Source organism: Ictalurus furcatus, chromosome 4, assembly GCF_023375685.1.
Source record: "Ictalurus furcatus strain D&B chromosome 4, Billie_1.0, whole genome shotgun sequence".
NCBI classification, from domain to species: domain Eukaryota; kingdom Metazoa; phylum Chordata; class Actinopteri; order Siluriformes; family Ictaluridae; genus Ictalurus; species Ictalurus furcatus.
This window is the reverse complement of record NC_071258.1, coordinates 34394907-34416739: the sequence shown is the minus strand read 5'-3', so window position 1 is coordinate 34416739 and position 21833 is coordinate 34394907. Positions and strand designations below refer to the sequence as shown.

At 43.0% G+C, this 21833-nt stretch overlaps 1 protein-coding gene across 4 annotated transcripts in view; it reads left to right on the top strand.

Moving 5' to 3' along the window:
• LOC128607100 (protein unc-13 homolog C) overlaps nucleotides 1–21833 on the top strand; it is a 179760-nt gene that overhangs the window by 112659 nt on the left and 45268 nt on the right. For all 4 annotated transcript variants that reach the window (XM_053623744.1, XM_053623745.1, XM_053623741.1 and 1 more), the window contains 5 exons: nucleotides 2196–2322; nucleotides 9398–9494; nucleotides 11475–11618; nucleotides 13746–13823; nucleotides 14209–14286. In XM_053623744.1, the coding sequence (XP_053479719.1) occupies nucleotides 2196–2322; nucleotides 9398–9494; nucleotides 11475–11618; nucleotides 13746–13823; nucleotides 14209–14286 (524 nt within the window). The remainder of the gene's footprint in view (nucleotides 1–2195; nucleotides 2323–9397; nucleotides 9495–11474; nucleotides 11619–13745; nucleotides 13824–14208; nucleotides 14287–21833) is intronic.

Here is a 21833-nt window from a genome sequence, read left to right as displayed (position 1 = left end):
TGAGATTCGTGATTTTGTCTTTCGGAGGAGAAAATCAAATATGTAAAAAATAATAATAATAATAATGTTTAACCCCAAGATACGGATGCTGATCTGTTTACGTGGACAATAAAGCTAACGTTGTCTGGTTAGCATATCACGACTGCGCCATGTTATGCTAATGAACTCAATTAGGTTTTATTCATTATTAGCATTATTTAGGTACTTTTATTTACTTATAAGCCTGACACACGTCCATGGCCGTACGCAGGGTTTAAAAAAACAAGTTTGCTAGCGGGGTTGGGGGGCAAAATTAATTGATTTCCCTGATCGACGTATGTGCATTTGAAGACGCTGGATTGGATTACATTTACCGCATTTGGCCGACGCCCTTATCCAGAGCGACTTACATTTATGTCATTTGTACATCTGAGCAGTTGCGGGCCTTGCTGAAGGCCCCAAGAGTGGCAGCTTGGCAGTGCTGCGGTTTGAACTCATGACCTTGTGATCAGTAGAACATCTGAGCTTCCACTGAGCTTGGACTTCCATTAGAAACATGTCTCTTTGACTGACATCAGCTCGATCACCTCTCCTCTCAGCCTGGTCTACTCCAGTATCCCTCTGCTTGTGTGCTCTCTCCGAGTCTTTTCCTTCTTTTCCTTTCCTTAAAGTTTGCATACTCTATTTACACCGATCATCCTGTTCAAAAGTTTACACCCCCCCGGCTCTTAATGTATCCTGCGTTGCCTTCTTGAGCATCAGTGAACGTTTGCACCTTGTGTAATAGTCGTGTACGAGTCCCTCAGTCGCCCTCAGTGTGAAAAGATGCATCTCGACATCGTTTGGCCACTGTTGGAAAGGAGTCAAATATACAAAAGATGCTGCAAAAGTAAAGAATGTGAGGATTTTTCAGAAAAACAGCGGGCCGTTTAATTGCTCAGGACAAGCAAGGGACTCGTGAAGAGCTATCACAAAACATAAACACATCATGTCGTGGATCATCCAGGTAACGACGCACGGGATTAAGAATCAAGGGTGTGTAAACTTTTGAACGGGGTGATTTTTATAAATTCAGGTATTACCTTGTCTTGTGGACTATACGTGAACATCTGTTGTGTGAAATATCTTATTCAGCACAGCTATACTAAATAAAGAACAGCACGGGAGTTTTCCGATCCGTCTTATTTTGTTAACAGTGTTCAGATTCAGCCGATAAACACGGAGAAAATTGAGATTTATTTGCAAATATTACCGGGCTCTGCTAGGGTAATCTCGCAATGAAAATAAAAAATATACAGCGCTACCTCATCATTTTAACACGCATTTCAACCCTACACAAACTGACAGGAAAGAAAAGCATATCCTCACCAGTCCGTCACTGGATGGAGGGAAGGAATGTTCGCTGGGAGATAGATATCTGACTGGATGGGGATGAATCATGGCGGTGAACTACAAGCAGAGGACTAGGAAAATTCTCCTCGTAAAATACCTTGTCACGCTTCGGCGGATTAAAGTGCCTGTCCTGCCCGGTTTGTTGACGTAGTCTGGCTCTGCCACAAAGCCCGCCCCCCAGCCCATTTCATTGGTCAGCTCAAGCAAGCGGCCACCTGAGAAGATCGGCTATCTTTGCGACTCCAAAGTCTTATTATTAGGCAATTATTTTATGACAGGTGTCTTAGTGGTTAGCGCGTTCGCCTCACAGCTCCAGGGTCGGGGGGTTCGATTCCCACTGTGGCCCTGTGTGTGCGGAGTTTGCATGTTCTCGCCGTGCTGCGGGGGTTTCCTCCGGGTACTCCGGTTTCCTCCCCCAGTCCAAAGACATGCATGGTAGGTTGATTGGCATGTCCAAAGTGTCCGTAGTGTATGAATGGGTGTGTGAGTGTGTATGTGATTGTGCATTGTGATGGATTGGCACCCTGTCCAGGGTGTACCCCGCCTTGTGCCCCATGCTCCCTGGGATACGCTCCAGGTTCCCCCGTAACCCTGAAAACGATAAAGCATATAGAAGATGGATGGATGGATTATTTTATGACTTTTAATATTCACCTCGGAAAAAAATCCCGAGGTCCGGACCTCAATGGTGGATACGCTCAAGCGCACATCCCAAGGAGTGATAAAATAAAATGAAGAAAAAGAGTTTCATGTTAATAAAGCGTTTACTATGAGTTGGTGCTGATGTTTTTTTGTTTTTTTCCTGTTTGCTCGTCTGCACACAGAGCACGAGAAACATCGGCTATGCAAGAGCACCGAGTACATGAATCTGCACTTCAAGGTCAAATGGTTTTACAATGAGTATGTGCGAGACCTTCCAGCCTTCAAAGGGACGCCTCCGGAATATTCTCTGTGAGTAAACTCTCTCTCTCTCGCTCTCTCTCTCTCTCTCGCTCTCTCTCACATGCCCTCACACACTAACTATTTGTCTTTATCTGTTTGTCCTTCACTTAGAGCCAAGGTTATAGAAACACCCAATCGATTGCGGTTCTGTGAGGCAGGAGTTATGGGATTTGCCGTTGTGTGTCTGGTCAACATGCTCTCGGCTGAAGTTTTCCTCCAGTTTTCCTTCTGCCTTTATTTATTCCAGACTTTACGTTTCTTATACTATAATCTCGTTGTCATCATCCTTCTGTGTTTTGCGACCAAACTGGTCAATTAGATGAGAGTTTTGAAAGAAACGCTTATTACGCAAAAGCATTTACCTGCTTAGAAGTGGCCCATGAGCTTATCAGTCCTAGTCAAGAAGGCGTGGCCATTGTGTCTTATTCCTAGTAAAGGACAAGGCGTGGTCAGTGTAACTGTTCAAGGAAGGAGGTGTGGTTTTTTTTTTCTTTCTCTCACACTGAAGTGGGTGTGGCCTCTGTACCCGTTCAGTGAAGGTGTGGCTCTGTGTCTCAGTTCTAGTCAAGGAGGGGCGTGGCCGTTGTGTCTTAGTCCTAGTAAAGTGGGTGTGGTCTCTGTACCTGTATAGAAAAGAAGGTGTGTTGAAGGGGGTGTGGCCTCTGTACCTGTGCACTAAAGAAAGTGTAGGTCTGTGTCTCATTACTAGTCAATTAGGCATGGCCATTGTGTCTTAGTCCTAGTAAAGGATGAGGTGTGGCCTCTGCTCTTGTTCAGGGAAGGAGGTGTGGCCAAAGTCTGTTAGTCACATTGAAGGAGGCGTGGCCGCTGTGTCTGTTTTCTTTAATGTGTGTGTCCAAAATAAAAACAAAAAAGTCTACTAAGACAGGACAGTATCGAGTAGCGTTTGTGTGTGTGTGTGTGTGTGTGTGTGTGTGTGTGTCCGTCTGTATCCTACACTAGGAACGAGGTCATGTATCACATCCTCCGAAAACTGTCTCTAACTGATTTCTTTGAGTGCTGCCTTAAAGACATCTGATTTATTAGACAGCAAAACGTCACGTCAGCTGCCATCTGTTTCAGACACACCTGATGACCTCGCGCTAAATTAACTGCCGTTTAGAAACACACACACACACACACACACACACACACATTCACTTCCTTTCAACACACATGCTTTCTCTGATCCCTATTTTTTCTGTCTCACACACTCACTCACACACACACACATCAGCTTCCTGTTTTCTTACATGCCTTTCTCTCTCTCTCTCATACACACACACACACACACACACACACACCTAGAATTACCTATCATCTATCCGAGCCCATTTTTCCGGTGCATGCTGCCCTTTTCTCCGGCTCTTGGCACCAAAACGGCATCTAATCCATTAGAGACAGTTGGGAGAGCGACGGGGGTGGGACAGCAGCGCGGGTCGAGTCTCAGGCCGCGACGACACACCTGTCAATCAAAGCACACAGACACCTCGAGCGGGATTGATTTTCCTGCTGAGAGGAGACAGAGGAGGAGAGCTGCTGCGCCTGTGCTATTTATTAACATCAATCTCAACGGCGCGGTCTGAAATTCGACAATACACGCACCTGAACAGCGGGCACACCCGTCACTAAACGGCCTGTCGGCTCACATTCTAGCATTGCAGCACGGGTTCAAGCGATCCGCGTAGCACAACTCTGCCTTCACACAAAATTACATAATCATCCTCGGGTTTAAAAATATTTCACGGTGTTCCCATGTCCTCTATTAATGGCTGATATTAAACACCGGTTATCTGATAAAGAGTGCGTATTAATCAGCTCCCTGGTAAGGACCCTGTCTCACTACACACTGGGACACTCCTGACTCAATTTCCGTACTCGCGTCGTAAAACTTCACCCCTAGACATTTATCGACACCGGGCAGGACCGATATCTTTCTGATTGATCGTAGCAGGATTGTACGCTAGCTAGGGGCCTTTTTAAAATCATTAACCGTTTAAAAATCGTTATAGAGCATCAAATAAAGTTCAAAATTGCTCACATAAGCAATCCGTTGAGAGCTACAACAACGATAAGAAGCTTTTCTCTTTTTTTTTTTTTTTTGAGCTGAGAAACATGACGTCATTTCCAATAAGGGAACATAGTGAGCATCGATGCTGCGGTGCATTGTGGGATTTTTACAGTTTTTTTACTCCAGTGCCCTTGAAATAACCGACTTCCTGATCAGTGCCCTGAATACCGAACTAGCTGAGCCGATCGAGACACACGTTTCTTTTAAATTTTTTTTGTTTTGTACACGTTTGCATCCTCTTCAGTTCAGACCCCAGGGTTTCAAAAAGACTGCGATTGTTGTGTTAAAACACTGTTTTACAATCAAAACATACCCAGTGGAATTCATGATGCCTTCAATCTTCCTAACGTCCCCATAATAACCGATGATGCAGCACCGTATTGTTGTTGTCCAGTGGGAAAACGTGTATCTCCAAAAATCCCTTTTTTTTTTTTTTCATTGAAAGAATCATATAAAAATCCAAAGAATTACCGAATTTACACACGTTTTTGATGAGAACTTAAAATGGATCCTTATGAGGTCATCGCAGGTGTGTCTCATATGTAAAACTTTCACATTTACTGTACACGAATCTCACGCAACACACACGAACACACATCAACACGCTGATGATGGATTTCAAAGGAGTCACCAAAGGAGTCAAAAAGGAGTCAAAAAGGAGTCGCTGACAAGCTTCTTTTAAACACAGCCTCTATGAATGTTTTGACATTAGCAGAGAGTTTTCCCTCGAGAGTCGACATGATAAATCCACGTGCGTTAAGGTGAAAATTTTTTCCTAGTATTTAATACACAGTGTGAACCGTCCTCTAAATCATGTGAAAACAAACCCCATTTCTCTAAGGGAATTAGCACGGTACTTTGTCTGAATGCCAGTTCACAGCGGTTTTTGCAGCGTGCCAGCGTACCGAGATGATCTTCTTTTGCTCTTATTGCTTCAAGCTGTGCTCTTGTTTGTTTACTTTGTTTAATTCCGACAGCACATGTCTCTTATTTCTTTATAGAGAGCGGAGTGAGGCTGCGAGGATGCGATACACAGTGAAAACTCACGCAGGGCATTAACGATTAACCTCACGGAGAACACCAGACACATTCATGCAAACACACCTGAGGAGACTGTACAAGGGGTTTCACCGTGTGTCAGGGAGAGAGGTTAATATGATGCGGTGCTTCTGAAGGAGTTGGGTTGAGGGGGGAAAGGAGCTAAATTACCAGTGACAGTAACAATACAAATCATGTGAAATATTAGAAGGAATCGCGCTTCTCTTCCTACTTTTTCATACTTTCTTTCTTCTTTTTTTTTTAATGATGTTATAAAGTGACCTTGGGTGTCAAAAATGCATTCACAAATGGATGAATGAATGAATGAATGAATAAATAAATAAATAGTGCATGTTCAAATCACGTAGAAATCAGTTAACATACTCGTTAAATAAATGTTATGATTAATCAGCCGTACTTTAGTCTGTTAGGATGGGTAGAAGAAAGATGAAAGCACGTTGTTCATTGGACAGCGCGATGCTAACGTTGATTCTGGATATTAAACGGATATAAACCTTTCATTTTGCTCTCATCTGACTACTACACACGGCCTCGATTATATTATAAACGAATCACTTTGTGTAACGATCAGTTTCTACCAGGCGTCTTTGATCTTATCTCTTTGGCTCCAGGTTTTTATTCCAGCCAAATACTACAGGAGGCACACTTGTTAGTTGATAGGAAACCAGGATGAACTGGCTCCTGATTGGTTGGAATTAAAGCCTGGAGCGATGGATAAGATTATGGATAAGACACCTGGTTTCTACAATCATTTTTTGATTTTCTTGAAGGGTGCCAATAATTCTGGAGTTGGTTGTATAAACACAAGATGTGTTGTCGATACTTCTTTAGGAACCATTGCTTAGTTAACGGCTAGTGTTGAGGTTTATTTGTGCTGGAAATGGAGTCCAGCATTTCATTAAGCTTCTTCCACCCGGTGGTGGAGCCATTTTGTTTTAGAGCCGACAAAAATCACAGTTTAGAGAGAAGCTGTAGAGTGTAAACTCAGAGGTTAAAGGCTCTGGGTTACAGATCGGAAGGTCAGGAGTTCAAGCCCTAGCACTGCTAAGCTACCACTGTTGGGCCCTTGAGCAAGGCCCTTAACCCGCTCTGCTCAGACGTATAAATGAGATAAAATATATCGCGCTGGATAAGGGCGTACGCCAAATGCCGTAAATTTGTGACGTGAACTCGTCTGTCAGAAATCTTCACCATATCAATGCGGTTTCTTTTTAGTGGAGCGTCCGCTGTACAAGTCCCTCTGAATGAGCTGTTACCCTAGAAACAATAATGTATCAGAACAAGCGCATTAATTAATTATTATAAACCTGTGAATAACAGCTGTACTGCTGTCAGGGAAAATGAATCGACAATATCCTGACCAATCAGAGAGCAGAATTCATGCGTCATATTATAAGAAACGTAAGCTCGGGAAAGTAAACACAATACGAGACACGTATTGAAATTACACCGAGGAAAACGTGTCATCGCGTTTGATGAAAACCAGCTGCAGGAATATCCTAAACGTATTTGGGACGCGTTTTCATTTTATTGCTCGCGTCATGTGCATAAATGGAGTTTCCTCCTGGAAACCGGCTTCACAGTGGCTTTCGCTAATAACTCTCGAGCCATGTTGTGTTTACGCTCGCACCTCCATGAGCTGCGAATTCCCAGCATGCTTTTCTTAACCTCTTCACACACACACACACACCACACACACGGTCTGTTTCCACTCGGCTGCAATCCCATGCCATACGCTTCAATTCTCAGACAGGTCATATTTAATGGCGCCCCTTTCTACGTCTGATTTACGGTTAGATGTATGGCCAGGACTCTTAATGAGAAACGACTTGCCGTCGTCATATATAAACTCACGGGTCATATCTGTGGATTTATAGAGTCATTATTTGAGCAGAGCAGCATTTTTATGTCATGGGAACAACGCGAGCTGAGCAGGGCATCATTACGAGCCTCGGTGTCACCTCTTGCGTAGGCCACTAGAGGCAGAACCCACGACGCTTTCTCTGACTGTCAGTGGGTTTATTCGTGTCCGGGGTAATTACCAATTTATCTGCAGCTTTATTACACACTGCGACCTTGTTGCTCATTGTTCTAGACACTCAAGCTCATATTTTTCCCTGGACAGTGTATGTCCCCTAATTGTCCTCTACCTTCATTAATATCGGTACTTCTCTTATAGCGTTTTTATATTTATTTTTTTCATCTATTGTGCGTATACGATCCCACATACAGGAGGCTTATATGACCAAAATACCATATGGTAATATTTCAAGACATAATCAGAGATGCACGATAGGAATCGCAGTACGTTTATACATTTCCTATCGAACTGCCAGCAAAACGGCAGCGCTGCGTTTAAAACCGTGCGTCCAAGACCTTTAAACACAAGCGCTCACCTTTAAACCTGAAAAGAAAAAGAAAAAACATGGATAGAAAATGCAGACTGGAGAAGGAAAAAGCGTTTACCGCATGACGTGCAGTCCTAGTTGTGATGATCACGTTAATCTCTGGGTTTAATTAAACACATTATTTGTCAGCGTATAAAATAGCACTCCATCCTATTATTTAACGAAGCCACAAAGATCCTAAATCGAGGTCATGAAACTGCAACCTGCCGAACAATGTCAGCGTGTTCTTTCAGTTCAGTCCTCAGTGTGCTCTCGCACAGTTTGAAGGCTCCGAGCGCTCATCTGTTATGGAATACGTCACGGTGTTTGCTCACTACATACGATACAACATACTGCCGCTTTAACTCCTTTTCCTACTGTACTACATGCGCAGCTTAAGGTTCGACCACACATTTTTCCTGTCCATTAACCTCACCCGACATGTTCTCGGTAATGATGATGAGTCTTTATTGATCACGTATACATTACAGCAGAGTGAAATTCTTTTCTTCGCATATCCCAGCATGTTAGGAAGTTGGGGTCAGAGTGCAGGGTCAGACATGATATAGCGCCCCCTGGAGCGGAGAAAGTTAAGGGCCTTGCTCAAGGGCAGTGGCAGTGGCAGCTTGGCAGCTTGGCTTGAACCCCCGACCTTCCGATCAGTAACCCAGAGCCTTAACCGCCAAGCCACCTTGTGGCAGTGATAAGTTAACTATTGGCACCCTCCGCTTTGTTTTGGTCTCGTGCTTGCATGAAAACCAACCGGCCGTGTCTGATGGTGAATATTTCCTCCTGTGTTAAGGCACGTAGCACAGATCAATAATTAAAGAGGAGCTCCTTTAATGAGGAATGTGATTGGATGTGATGTAAAACAGGTACTCGACCAGTGTACAGATAGTTCTGGGTTTGGTTTGGTTCCCGTGCCACGTTACACAAGCTAGCTGGATATTTTTTGGTAAACCTAGCAGTGACAGGGAAGACATCAAGCAACAAACACACCATGTCAGAGTCAGCACCGTGTTGAAAATGATCCGCTGTGCGAATAATATCTGCTCAGCAGCGATCCTACGGTGGTAGCGTTTCTGTGATGGATGGGGCAGAAGGGGGCCAATATTTAGTGCAGTGCAGCAGATGGGCTGCGGTCAGCAATTGAAAGCAGTTTGATGTCTGAAACTGCGGCCTGAGTGTACGCGAAAAACGCACCACAGATTCCAGATGGAGGTCTCTTTTTAAACATTCACGAACGCTTAGTCTGATAGCTGCGAATAGCTCGGGTGACCTGACATCCAGCTGGCGAGGAAGATGCGGACGAATCCGAACGCACGCGCCGCATCAGAATCGAACAAGGTGCCACATGACCACATGTTTTCGATAGCGACGAGGTATGACGGGAGGGTTACAAACGCAGCTGCGGTAAATGGTTACAAGGGTGTCTTTTCACTAAGCAAGCAAAGCGAGTGTGCTTCTCCGGCACTTTCCTCCCACAGTGTCAGTGCAGATCAGTGTGAAAGCTGTAAATCCTGCAGGAATACTCAGCACCAAACGGTGTGAATCTGTCTCTCGGCAGGTGGTTCGAGCCGTTTGTTATTCAGTGGCTGGATGAGAATGAAGACGTCGCCATGGATTTCCTTAACGGCGCCTTGGAGAGAGACAAAAAAGATGGGGTGAGTCCTCCCGGGGCTGTGTTTGATTTTCTGATAGGATCTAAACTCCTGCGAGGGAGTAGAGTGTCGTATCATTAGTCCTTAAGACTTTACGCCGGCGATTTGATCAGACCTTTCATAGACTTCCAATGGTGACGTGGCAAAAGTGCGTTATGAACCTACACGGCATTGTTATTGTTGCCTGAAAACAACCACGTTCCGCAAAAATTGTTGTTTTTTTTTAAAAAAATAACAACCCAGAGCCCTGATTCCATTATGCTGCTAATTGCTTCAAGCACACAACATCTGCTGAAGCCATCTTTGAAATTTGAATTTGATAGGGCTCTTGATATTAGAGCTGCTTTATGAGTATGAATAACACACTGATCGATTAGAATTGCAGATGTCTTGTTGTGAACTGGTGGTACACCGAAATGGGGAAGAAAAAAACTCTTTCTGTAAACACTCATCCCGCTGGGGCGAGAAGGTATGCTGCGGGAAGCGGTAATTATAACTAGGATAAACTGACGTTTAAAGTCCTGGCTATTTGTGTTCCCAGAATTAGACCCTGGTGTTATTCTGCACTACACCTGCAGTTCTTCAATGAACACTCTGCCTCTGTCAGCCGATTTCCTGAAATGCACCAACCTCTGTGCAGCACGTAGTGTAGGCTGAAGAAGAGCAAGTGTATGTCAGGTGTAACCCTGAGAATCGACCGTGAGCTAATTTCTATGAAAATGTATAGTCAGCTACGTGATCTGCGACACGCAGCTTGAGGTCATTGCATTATCTGCTAAATTGACTATTAGAGAGAAGGCTATTTGCTAGCTAGTAAATACAGGTGCGTATCTATGTATATATTCGCTTAGCTTTACATTCCTAGGGTCCCAGGATCCCAATATACTTCCAGGACTCCATTTCGACAACACCCTATATTAACAGGGCCCTGCGTTCTCCAGAGCATAAGGCTCTATATTTCTAGGGCCCCATATTTCCCCTGCCCCATGTTCCCTTACGTAGCTGTATTTACCCAGCATTCCCATAGCCCTACTGTATATTCCCATGACCCGCTTTTCCCAATGCCCTATATTTCTAGCACCCTACATTCCCATGACCCTATTTTGCCAAGGTCCTATGTCCTGTGTTTCTAAGGCTCTATATTTCCAGGACCCTTTATTTTCCAGGTCCTGTGTTCTTTTACTGAGGGTCTTATATTCCCATATTTTGAGGACCCTATTTTCCGAAGTTCTTCCTAAGGTTCCTACGGTGTGATATCTCCCAGATCCTATGTTCCCAGTGCCCTGTATTCCTAATTTTCTATATTCCCACGGCCCTATTTTACTAGTACTGTATGTTCTCATGCTTATATATTGTAAGGTCCCTATTATATCCCCTATATAAGGCTATATTTTGGGTGGTTTGGTGTTGCTAGGAACACAGGACTGAGACATCCTGGGAAAATAAGTCTGTGGGAACATAGGGGTGACCCCATTGAGTTGGCTGATGTAGTGTAAAGTTCTCATAGTGCAAATGCTCTCAGTTCTAGTGATTCTTTACCAATCACACGCTACTTTACATTTATTATTTGAATGCTAGCGTTTTAGGGGGCATGATGGCTTAGTGGTCCGCACACTTGCCTCACATCTCCGTGGTTGGGGGTACGAATCCCGCCTCTGCTCTGTGTGCACAGAGTTTGCATGTTCTCCCCGTGCTGCAGGGGTTTCCTCCGGGTACTCCGGTTTTCTCCCCCAGTCCAAAGACCTGCATTGTAGGCTGATTGGCATGCCCAAATCGTCTGTAGTGTGTGAAGGTGTGTGTGATGGGTTGGCACCACATCCAGGGTGTCCCCTGCCTTCTGCCCCAAGTTCCCTGGGATAGGCTCCAGGCTCCCCGTGACCCTGTGTAGGATAAGCTGTATAGAAAATGGATGGAATAATAATATTTTACTGTTTCAATACTAATGAAACTCCATTATATCAAACCCGCTCTCTCTTCTCACAGTTCCAGCAGACCTCTGAGCATGCTCTGTTCTCCTGCTCTGTGGTGGACGTGTTCACGCAGCTCAACCAGAGCTTCGAGATCATCAAGAAGCTCGAGTGCCCGAACCCTCAAGCCCTCGCTCACTTCATGTGCAGATTTGCTAAAGTGAGTATTCCAGTCTGCCAATCTTAAAGCGATGGAGACTTGAAGAAAGAGAAATCCCTGATGTTCTGGAGCTCATTTGCGTTTCTCGAGGTTCCAGTCTTAAAGGCCTACGCTTAAAGTTACACTTAATTTTCAAGTTGCACGTTAAATGTGTGTGTGTGTGTGCTGCGTTGGACGCTAGGCTAACCTTACCGTTATTTCGGTTAACTCGGCGAAGCGATACGGAACTGTAATGCGGTCGAGACCTGACCGGAACTACTTTAGCTGTGCATTCACCGAAAAATAATCGCACGCCTCAGAAAGTCCGTCAGCCGATCCGAATGGAGAATTTGACAGCGCTCTGGTATATGACGTCTCTTTAAAACGTCACAGATGTAAAGTCACGTGTTAAACATTACAAACTGCACCTTTAAAGATAGTTTTCATGCACGGGATGATCCAGAACGTAGAGATTGAGATTGTGTGTCGTATCAGGACGGCTTGGTTTCAGTTCCTGCCTGTCAGAACGGCGGCGCTCGGAAATCGTGTTGTATGTCTGATTATGGTGTGGACATATTCACACACACACACACACACACGCACGGATGGACGATTAGGTAATCCCATCCCATCCATCGAGCGCTGTTATCCAGAATCCTGGCCTGCCTGTCTCTACTGAATGCAAATGAATTGAAAAGGGCAAAGCCATCCTTCATTGCTGTCTCTCTCCCTCACACACACACACACACACACACACGTATACAGGCCTATGGGAGAACCGATGGAGAGGAACAGCTCCGTTCTTTAGAGCGCTGTGTTTTAGCTCTGTAATTAAGACATGACAGAGCGTAAGCGTGAGCGAGAGAGCATTAAAAGAACTGAGAGAGAGAGAGAGAACTGTACTGCAGGCCACGCAGTTAAAGGAAAGATTAATTTGATCACTCACCTGTGAGTCGATCCTGAAGATTTATCACCAGCTTTTCGTATTGATTTACACCTCGGTTCATTTGGCTAAGATTTGGCGCCTTGAGGTGAATTAAACACTATTAAATTAATCTTTATCTAATGAACAATAAACATCTAAAAGTCTTCTTGCGTCCCATCTCAACGACTGCAACAGGTACTTATACTGTGATACTCTAATATATACTGCTTACTCTTCATAAGCATTTTTATTTATGTTCCACTCGAGATCAACCACCATCTTCGAAGCTCTACGTCTCATTAAGCAGCAGCTCAGACTTATACGTCTCGCTCATGCATTTTATTTATTTATTTTTTATTCATAATAATGAAGTTGCCTTTTAGTTCCTGAATAATGGAGAGTAGTTACTGAGTAATATGCTTGAAGATGAATAATTCCGTATGGGATAATCGTTAATGCTAACAAGCTCGTAGCTGCCGAGTTCGGCATCCAGCGCAAAGCCGGCTCCATGAAGGTCTAGAAGATCTCGTTAAGTAGCTTGTTTGGGTTTTTTTTTTAAGAACAGAATGATAATAAATATGATGAGAAAATGATGACAAATATGAACCCATAATATACAGTATGACCGTTAGCATGGAGACTAGCGATTCACAAATGTATAGCAGAGCGAAAGGTTGATCCACCATGTTAGTCAAAGCTGCAACGGTCCGACAGTAATGAGCTCACACGAAGGCGAATACATGAATTATTTAAAAGTATTTAATATTATGTAAGGAATAAAACACGGTGAAGCATGCAGCGAGGGTAAAATAATCAATCGAGTGGCGGTGTGATGACGCAGAATTACAATTACCGCCCCAAATTTGATTCAAATTTGAAGAAAAAAAAATCGCAGCTTGTCACGTTACCGAGAAACCACAAAGAAGCGAAAGCTCCTCTGTCCTGAAGATATCGGAACTGGAGACTCCTTCCGTAAATGTTCGCAGAAAAGTTCACTGTATTGACGATTACACACGTTTTTTCTGTGTTTTTTTTTTTTAGTGGAGCATCTGCCGAACAAGTCTCTGTGACTGAGTCGTTACTATAGAAACGATAAATCCGCATTAATACAAAGCTGTGATTTGCAGCTGCACCACTGTCAGAGCTGCTACTATAGAAAACCGATCACCATCCATCTGTTATCACTGTATTATAACATAACTGCGGACGTGTTGTCGTTGCAGACGATCAACAAAGTGCTTGTGGAGTACGCCGCCATCATCTCGAAAGACTTCAGCAACCACCTGAACAAAGAGAAAGTGGTGAGTCGTCGTAAAAAACACAGGTTCTTTTCCATGAGAAACATCCAGCTGCAGGCAGAAGAACGAGGGGCGGATTTGGCAACTTCTACCAATTTGGCGACAAAATAAACTGTACACGATTTCCCAGCGGACGTACTCGAGCTCGTACTCGTACTCTGCACTGGAGCTACGAAGGCTAACGTTGCTAACGAGTAACGAGACGGAGGATTATCTCCTCTGTTGTCCGTGTTTATATGATGTAGAGTACATAGCTATAACCGTCCCTCGCCGAGGACGTCTCGGCCGATCGACTCTGCGATAATTAGCAGAGCATGACTGCATGCAGATATGATTAAGGAATTGAAATCTGCAGATCCTACATGTGTTTTGTTTCTCTCCCTGACAGTCATGCATCCTCTTGAACAACATCCAGCAGCTTCGGGTTCAGCTGGAGAAGATGTTCGAGTCGATGGGAGGGAAGCAGGTGGGTGTCCGAGATGATTATGTACTTCAGAATGGTTTGCGTGATCGGCTTTCGGTCCTAGCATTTCCCGCGACTTCACGCTGCCGGTCTTGAGGAGCGGACGGGGAACCGACCGCGCTAACTGGGTGCATTGCATTAGCGATATCGTTGGTTGCGGTAACCATAAAACGAAGCGAAGGATTAGATATTTCATTTTACCGTCATAATAAACGGATCGCGCCTATGAAGAGGGGTCGCCTAGCTGTGTTAGCGAATGTCATTGCTGCTCTTTTAAATTTGGCGTTTTCTAAACCGTCTAAAATTTAGTCCTGTCTTTAACGTTCATGCTCCTTTACTCAAACATTCGAACGAATTTCCACAAACGGATCAGGTTACTCAGCGATGTTAGCTAGCTAGCTAGCTACGTAGAGTATGGGACAACAGTTCACCTCAGCGGCTTTAACATAGCATTAGCAAAAGTTGATTAGCTGCATGATATCGACTAATGACGGATGTTTTATAATATATTTTATAATCCTCTTTCTGCGATCCCTTTACCCACTCGGGCATGATGCGCCACTCGGACAGTTTATGCTCTTTCAAAGTAAGCTGAGTCATTTTAGCCGTCTTACCCAACTATGGTGACCGGGACTGGAAAATCATGTGAAAAGCTAGGATATTAAAAGCACCAACTACAAATAGAAATGTACTGTACTATATATAGCGTTATTGCTGTTTCTGTTGCTCTCTGGCGCTCCTAGTGGACTAAAATCTCCAAAGAGATGTCATCAGACGCTAACGTATTTCTGACTTTTCAATGACATCCCATAATAACATGCATGTGTGTTGTAGATCTTGTCGCGCTCTCTTTCTCTCTCTCTCTCTCTCTCTCTCTCTGTGTATCTCTCTCACTGTCGTCGGTATAAAGTGTCTGTGTGTCTCTCCGTGTGTGTGAAAATTGTGAAAATGTCTCCTTGTTCTTCTTGTTTCTCGTCTTCCCCGTCTCTTCTGGGTTCTTGTACCAGGAGGAAGGGGTTGTGGCCTTCTGTAAGGTGTGTGAACATCTCTCCTTCTACATCCTCCCCATCTCCTCCACAGCTAGACCGGGCACAAGCCATCTTAAATGAGCTCAAATCAACCTTCTAGCTTTGTTTCAGAGGCGGAGAATTCCTATTTTCTATTTATGTTCACACTAGGCTTGTGTCTCAAGATCTAGTACAGCTCTATAGTCATGTAGCAGAAGCTAATCATGTAGCAATCACACTCCCAAAAATGAAGCTAAGCTAATCTTTTCTCACATTCAGCCAAAGGATTGTAATGAGTTAGCTCCCGCTACAGTAGCTATATAGTCATGCTAATCTACGAATATCCTGTCAATACAGCCAAAGACTGTAATATAACCATGACTAACAAATGACTAACTTTGTACCAATCTAAATCCAACTAGCAATGCTAACTATGTTGTCGGGTATGTCGGTATTATAAACGATAACCTGAGGTGAGGGAGTTAGCTAGCATGCTAATCTATTAACTCCCTCATGAATACTGTCAGAGAACCAACAATCTAGGTTAAATGCTGATCTGATAAAAATGTGAAAGACTAGCTAGCTGCTCTAATAAATTACCATGGTAACTAGCCTTGTAGCAACCTACCTCCTGCTAGTTATCATGCTAATGCATATATACGATAGATAATACAGTACGATTACAAGATTTATACAATTTAGCAATAACTATGCTAGCAAATTAGTAATGTACACTATTTGGTCATTTTTATTAACAATCTGAGGTGACAGAGCAAGCTAGCTTGCTAATCAGTGTGTTCTCTAAATACATTGAAGACCAGACAAAAAAGGCCATAGGTCACGATAGGTGCTAGCTAACTATTCTAACAATCTATTATGGTATCTAGCCTTGTAGTGACATAACTCCAGATGGCTGTTAAGTATAGTAATTAATTGTATTAAAATAGTCATTTACGTCCAGGATTAGCTTGCTAATTTAGAAATATGTTACACATATCAAAGACAATAAAAATGCCCATAGGAATGTAACAGCTATGTGCTAGCTACAGTAGCTATTCAGATTACTAGCTATTTAAGCAATATCGCATGAGCGAGAGTGCGGTTTTACTGAGTATCAGCTGCAGGCTAGAGTCTGAGATGACAGAACTAGCTAGTGTGCTAATTTATGAATACGCTCAATATGTTTTATTGAGGATTGTGGCAACCTAGTGCTAGTTAACTATTCTAACAAATGACTTTTTTACTACCTTGTATCCACTTCTAGCAAAATGCTATGCTAGTAAAAATATTGAGTTATGTCTGAGATGACAAAGCTAGCTAGCATGTAAATCTATATATATATATATATATATATATATATATATATATATATATATATATATATATATACACATACATAAAAAGGTCAAATTACAATACTCTGAGACAACATGCTAATCTACGAATATGCTAAATATGTCAAAGGCTGTGAAAATGACCACAGGATCATGACAACTTAGCGCTAACTAGCTGTGCTAACAGATTGGTGAGGTACTTGATTGTTTTTAATACTGTTCTGTTCTGTTGCTAGCTACTCCAGCAAATCAATGCTGTACTTTTTACTTCTAACTTTTAACAGAGGCTACAGATCTAGCTAGCGTGCTAATCTGCGAACGCACTAGCTGAAATTGACCATTGGGCATTCAATTCTCAATAGTTTTTGATTTGCATTGCATTGTGGGATATTCTGATTAGTCAAGACCACATGATGCTGCTAACTATTAATCACACTGGATATTGAGACGTAGCCGAGTTGTTGTTGTTGTTGTTGTTGTTTGTTTTGTTTTTTTAAAGCTAGCTGTGGAGGGCAGGTTTGTTCATCCCAGCATCCTGGTCGTAAGACCCGTTGAGCACGCTGCCCCAGTTTCACCTCACTTCCCCTTTGACCTCCGACTTCCGGGAGCATGTGTTCCATTACCTGCTCGAATTAGGCATGAGAACTCGATCAAATGAGCTGCAACCTCCATCTTAACACCCCCCACCCCACCCCCCCCCCCCCCCCACCCCACCGACAAGTGCACTGTGGATGGACTGCTCTGGTTCCTTCATGCTGTGGTTATAATCACATATCTCGCAGCTGAATGAACTTCTGATACGCTTAACCAGACACTTTTATTTAAATCTCATTTCCCGGCAGTTGAAGTCAGAGAATGTTTTCAGAACTGCTGGTTTTTGGTGCTATGTGTCTTTTATCAAAGCTTTCGCTATAATAATCTGATAATAATGTGATTGAAGACGCCTTCTGACCAATCGGAATCCAGATCTCAGTAGCTCTGTGGTATAATACATCCTCTTACGATCCTCTGAGGTTAGCAGCTTTAACTGGATACTAGAATCTGGTGGGACGAAATTAGCTTCTCTTTCCATTGAATTGGATTTCTTAGTGTCCTGAAGCTCGCCGTTAGCTAATCGCTAATTCATTAAGGTATAAATGTTTTCATTCTTTGTAGGGCAGTGACATTTTGTCCTTTTTGTGACGTCAAAAGCCTCTAAATATAGCTCTGGCTTGCTCGAACAGTGCTGGAGTTCCCAAAGCAATTAGCAAACAAGCAGACGTGTAATTACAGAGCACGCTCTCTCGTTCTGGATTTCTCTCTCGCTACAGTCTGAGGTACATTTCTGAAAACTTAAACCATTTGTGATCGTAAAGGTGCATTGAGGAGAATTGTAGTGGTTTACCTGGTTTTAATGGAAACTGTAATGGTCCCTATGGGTCTCTACTGATAATCTGTTGACTTCTGTTGGTGGCATGTTATGTCTAGTGGATACCATTAAGAACCAGTAATGGTTTTAATGGTTAGCAGATGGTTTGTAATGGTATTTGAAGTGGAAACCATTAGAATTTCTGTAACGGTTTCCATAGTTGGTGTTTTTTTTTCAGTAGGGTAGAATGTGATATCTCAAAAAAATAAATGTTGTAATAATTTGTTTAGTCCTTGATTCTGTATCAAAGCCACTCCCATGTATTCCAAACCACGCCTCCCCGAATGGAGTTTATTTACGTTTGTTCAGTAGCTAACTAACTTTCCACTGTTTCATTCGCCTGGTCAGTTAATGACAAGGTTCCCTATAAGCACACGTGCCAGAGAACATGTCGAAAATGTATCTAGTCCAGCTTTGTTCTCATGACAGGCAGCATGAGGTTCCTCCATCTTGGAGATTTTCTGCGGCAAATCGTGAACGTTTTTTCCTCCAACAGAAAGAAATTTGTGGTGGGCTTTCGTAATCAGCTCGTATCTCTGGCTGTCCGGCTCGTCTAACAGCGAGCGAGCTATTAAACTTTGAAATATCCATCATCTGAAGTGTAGTACGACGCGAACAGGATGGAGAGCTCATTCTTATCACAAGAGCCCGCTCCGCAGCGTTTCAGGCACTCCGGTCCTCGAGAGCAGGACGTAGCTCGGTTTTCTCACCCGCGACCCTGCGCTAAACTGAGACGAGAAATTTTACACGGACGTAGAATCCAGACAACTCCGACCAAAAAAAAAAAAAACCCCAGAAAAATGAATATCATACACTTTTAAAAACCAAAAAGAGAATGCTCCGGTGAGAACTGGAAACTGGAAATGAATAACTTCATGACAGAAATTACAGCACACGTGTTACTTTCATGAAAATAAAAAATGAATGGAAATAAATACAGCCTGTAACACAGTCACACCGAGATTGTTTAATTTGCTGAAAATAATCTAAATGTTTCGATTACTGCTTTTCATCTGTAGCAACAGTGTGATTCAGATCTGAAGCAAAACCTGGGCAGATTGTTCTTTTTAATGAAAATGAGTCTTTATTGATCACGTATACATTACAGCAGAGTGAAATGCTTTTCTTCACACACCCCAGCATGTTAGGAAGTTGGGGTCAGAGCGCAGGGTCAGCCATGATACAGCGCCCCCTGGAGCAGAGAGGGTTAAGGGCCTTGCTCAGGAGCCCAACAGTGGCAGCCTGGCAGTGCTGAACCCCCGACCTTCTGATCAGTAACCCAGAACCTTAACCGTTAAACCACCACTGCCTCCCCTTTTTAATTCCAAAGCCCCAAATCTCCAAATGATTCTCTTAATCCATACAGCAGTTTTTACACCTTGCAAACCCAAGCATATTTTTCAATTGTTTCTGTATCTTTTCATTTCAAATTTCAGAATTTAATTTAAAAATGTATTATTTCTGGGCAATACTCTCATTATCTGGGCAGTTATCTCATTATCTTGGTAATTATCTCCTTATCTGGGTAATTCTCTCCTTACGTGAGTAATTCTCTCATAATCTGGGCAATTATCTCATTATCTGGGTAATCCTCTCCTTATCTGGGTAATCCTCTCATTATCTGGGTAATTATCTCCTTATCTGGGCAATCCTCTCCTTATCTGGGTAATTCTCTCATTATCTGGGCAATTATCTCATTATCTGGGTAATTATCTCCTTATCTGGGTAATTCTCTCATTATCTGGGCAATTATCTCATTATCTGGGTAATTATCTCCTTATCTGGGCAATTATCTCATTATCTGGGTAATCCTCTCATTATCTGGGCAATTATCTCATTATCTGGGTAATTATCTCCTTATCTGGGCAATTATCTCATTATCTGGGTAATCCTCTCATTATCTGGGCAATTATCTCATTATCTGGGTAATTATCTCCTTATCTGGGCAATTATCTCATTATCTGGGTAATCCTCTCCTTATCTTGGTAATTCTCTCATTATCTGGGCAATTATCTCATTATCTGGGTAATTATCTCCTTATCTGGGTAATTATCTCCTTATCTGGGCAATTATCTCATTATCTGGGTAATCCTCTCCTTATCTGGGCAATCCTCTCCTTATCTGGGTAATTCTCTCATTATCTGGGCAATTATCTCATTATCTATGTAATTATCTCCTTATCTGGGCAATTCTCTCCTTATCTGGGCAATTATCTCCTTATCTGAGTAATTATCTCCTTATCTGGGTAATTATCTCCTTATCTGGGCAATTATCTCCTTATCTGGGCAATTATCTCCTTATCTGGGTAATTATTTCCTTATCTGGGCAATCCTCTCCTTATCTGGGCAATTCTCTCCTTATCTGGGCAATTATCTCCTTATCTGGGCAATTCTCTCGCTATATACATCATTAGGACTCTCATAAGACGAGGAACACCCATGTACATGTTCTGAACACTTATGTTGATGGAATATGACATTTGGAATATGTATTTTGATATTTAAGCACGTTATAATAACGTTATAATTTCTGAATGTACTTTTTAACAGAATTTGACAGCTTTAATCTGTAAGCAATTCACTTCCTGGTTAGGACACATACAGTGCAGCATATCTCATGTCACCTCAGTTCCACATGGACGTTCTCGCTGTGGTTGCTGGGACGACGGTTGCTGCGATGGCCTTGGGACTGCGATTACCACATGCAGTTTTACACTCAGGTCTCCTTTAGTGAACAGTGGACTAGTTCAACACACAGACTTCATATAAAACCATAATGAACTTTCTTTTACTCTCACACTATCTGTTGTGCCCCAGACGAGGACGGGTTCCCTTCTGAGTCCGGTTCCTCTCAAGATTTCTTCCTCGTATCATCTCAGGGAGTTTTTCCTCACCACCGTCTCCACCGTCTCGCTCAATAGGGATAAACTCACACGCTTAAAATCTCCACCCTGTGTTTATATGTTTCTGTAAAGCTGCTTTGAGACAATGTCCAGTGTTAAAAGCGCTACACAAATCAAACTGAATTGAACTGAATGTCATATGCTGTGTGTGTGTGTGTGTGTGTGTGTGTGTGTGTGTGTGTGTGTGTGAGTGTGTGGCTCGCTTGCATGGCACTGCATTGCATCTCTGGCATGAGGTTACAGATTACTGCACTTTTTCCTTTGCTGATCTTTTTTAAAGCAGCGGGTTCACTCAACTCAACAGGACCGATTTTTTAAAAATTCACAACCATTTTTTTTGGCTCAGAGGCGTGGAGTCCCGCAGGTTATGAAGTGTACTACGACGTCCCACGTGACCAGTTCTGAGCGTGATTCTGGACGGCGTAAAGGTTTTATAAGCACTGAGGGTTAAACAGTTTGCACTAGAGTGGTGTGCTTTACTCTGAGCTTGTTCTTTATTTCTGATAAGGGTGTTAGGATTTTCAGGATTGTGCAGTATTTATGAAGCAAAGTTTCGTTAACGAGGTCTAAGAGGTCCTGGTGGTGTTCTTCTGCAGCGTAAACAAAAGCCGTGCATGACAAGGATGTGTATCAGCTGCTGTTCTCAGTGGGAGGAGAAGCAGGAGGCAGAGTAGAAACAGGGATCGAATTACAGCAGAGTTCTGAAATCTGATATTAAAGTTTCTCAGCTCTCTACACACGTGAGATTGACACCAGCGACGTCTCCTCGTTTCACTTCAGCACGCTCACGCTCACGCTCAAGACTCACTGATTGTCCATCTCCATTTCTCTCTCCCTCTCTCCCTCTACCTCTCTCTCTCTCTCTCTCTCCCACTCTCTCTCCCGCTCTCTCTCCCTCT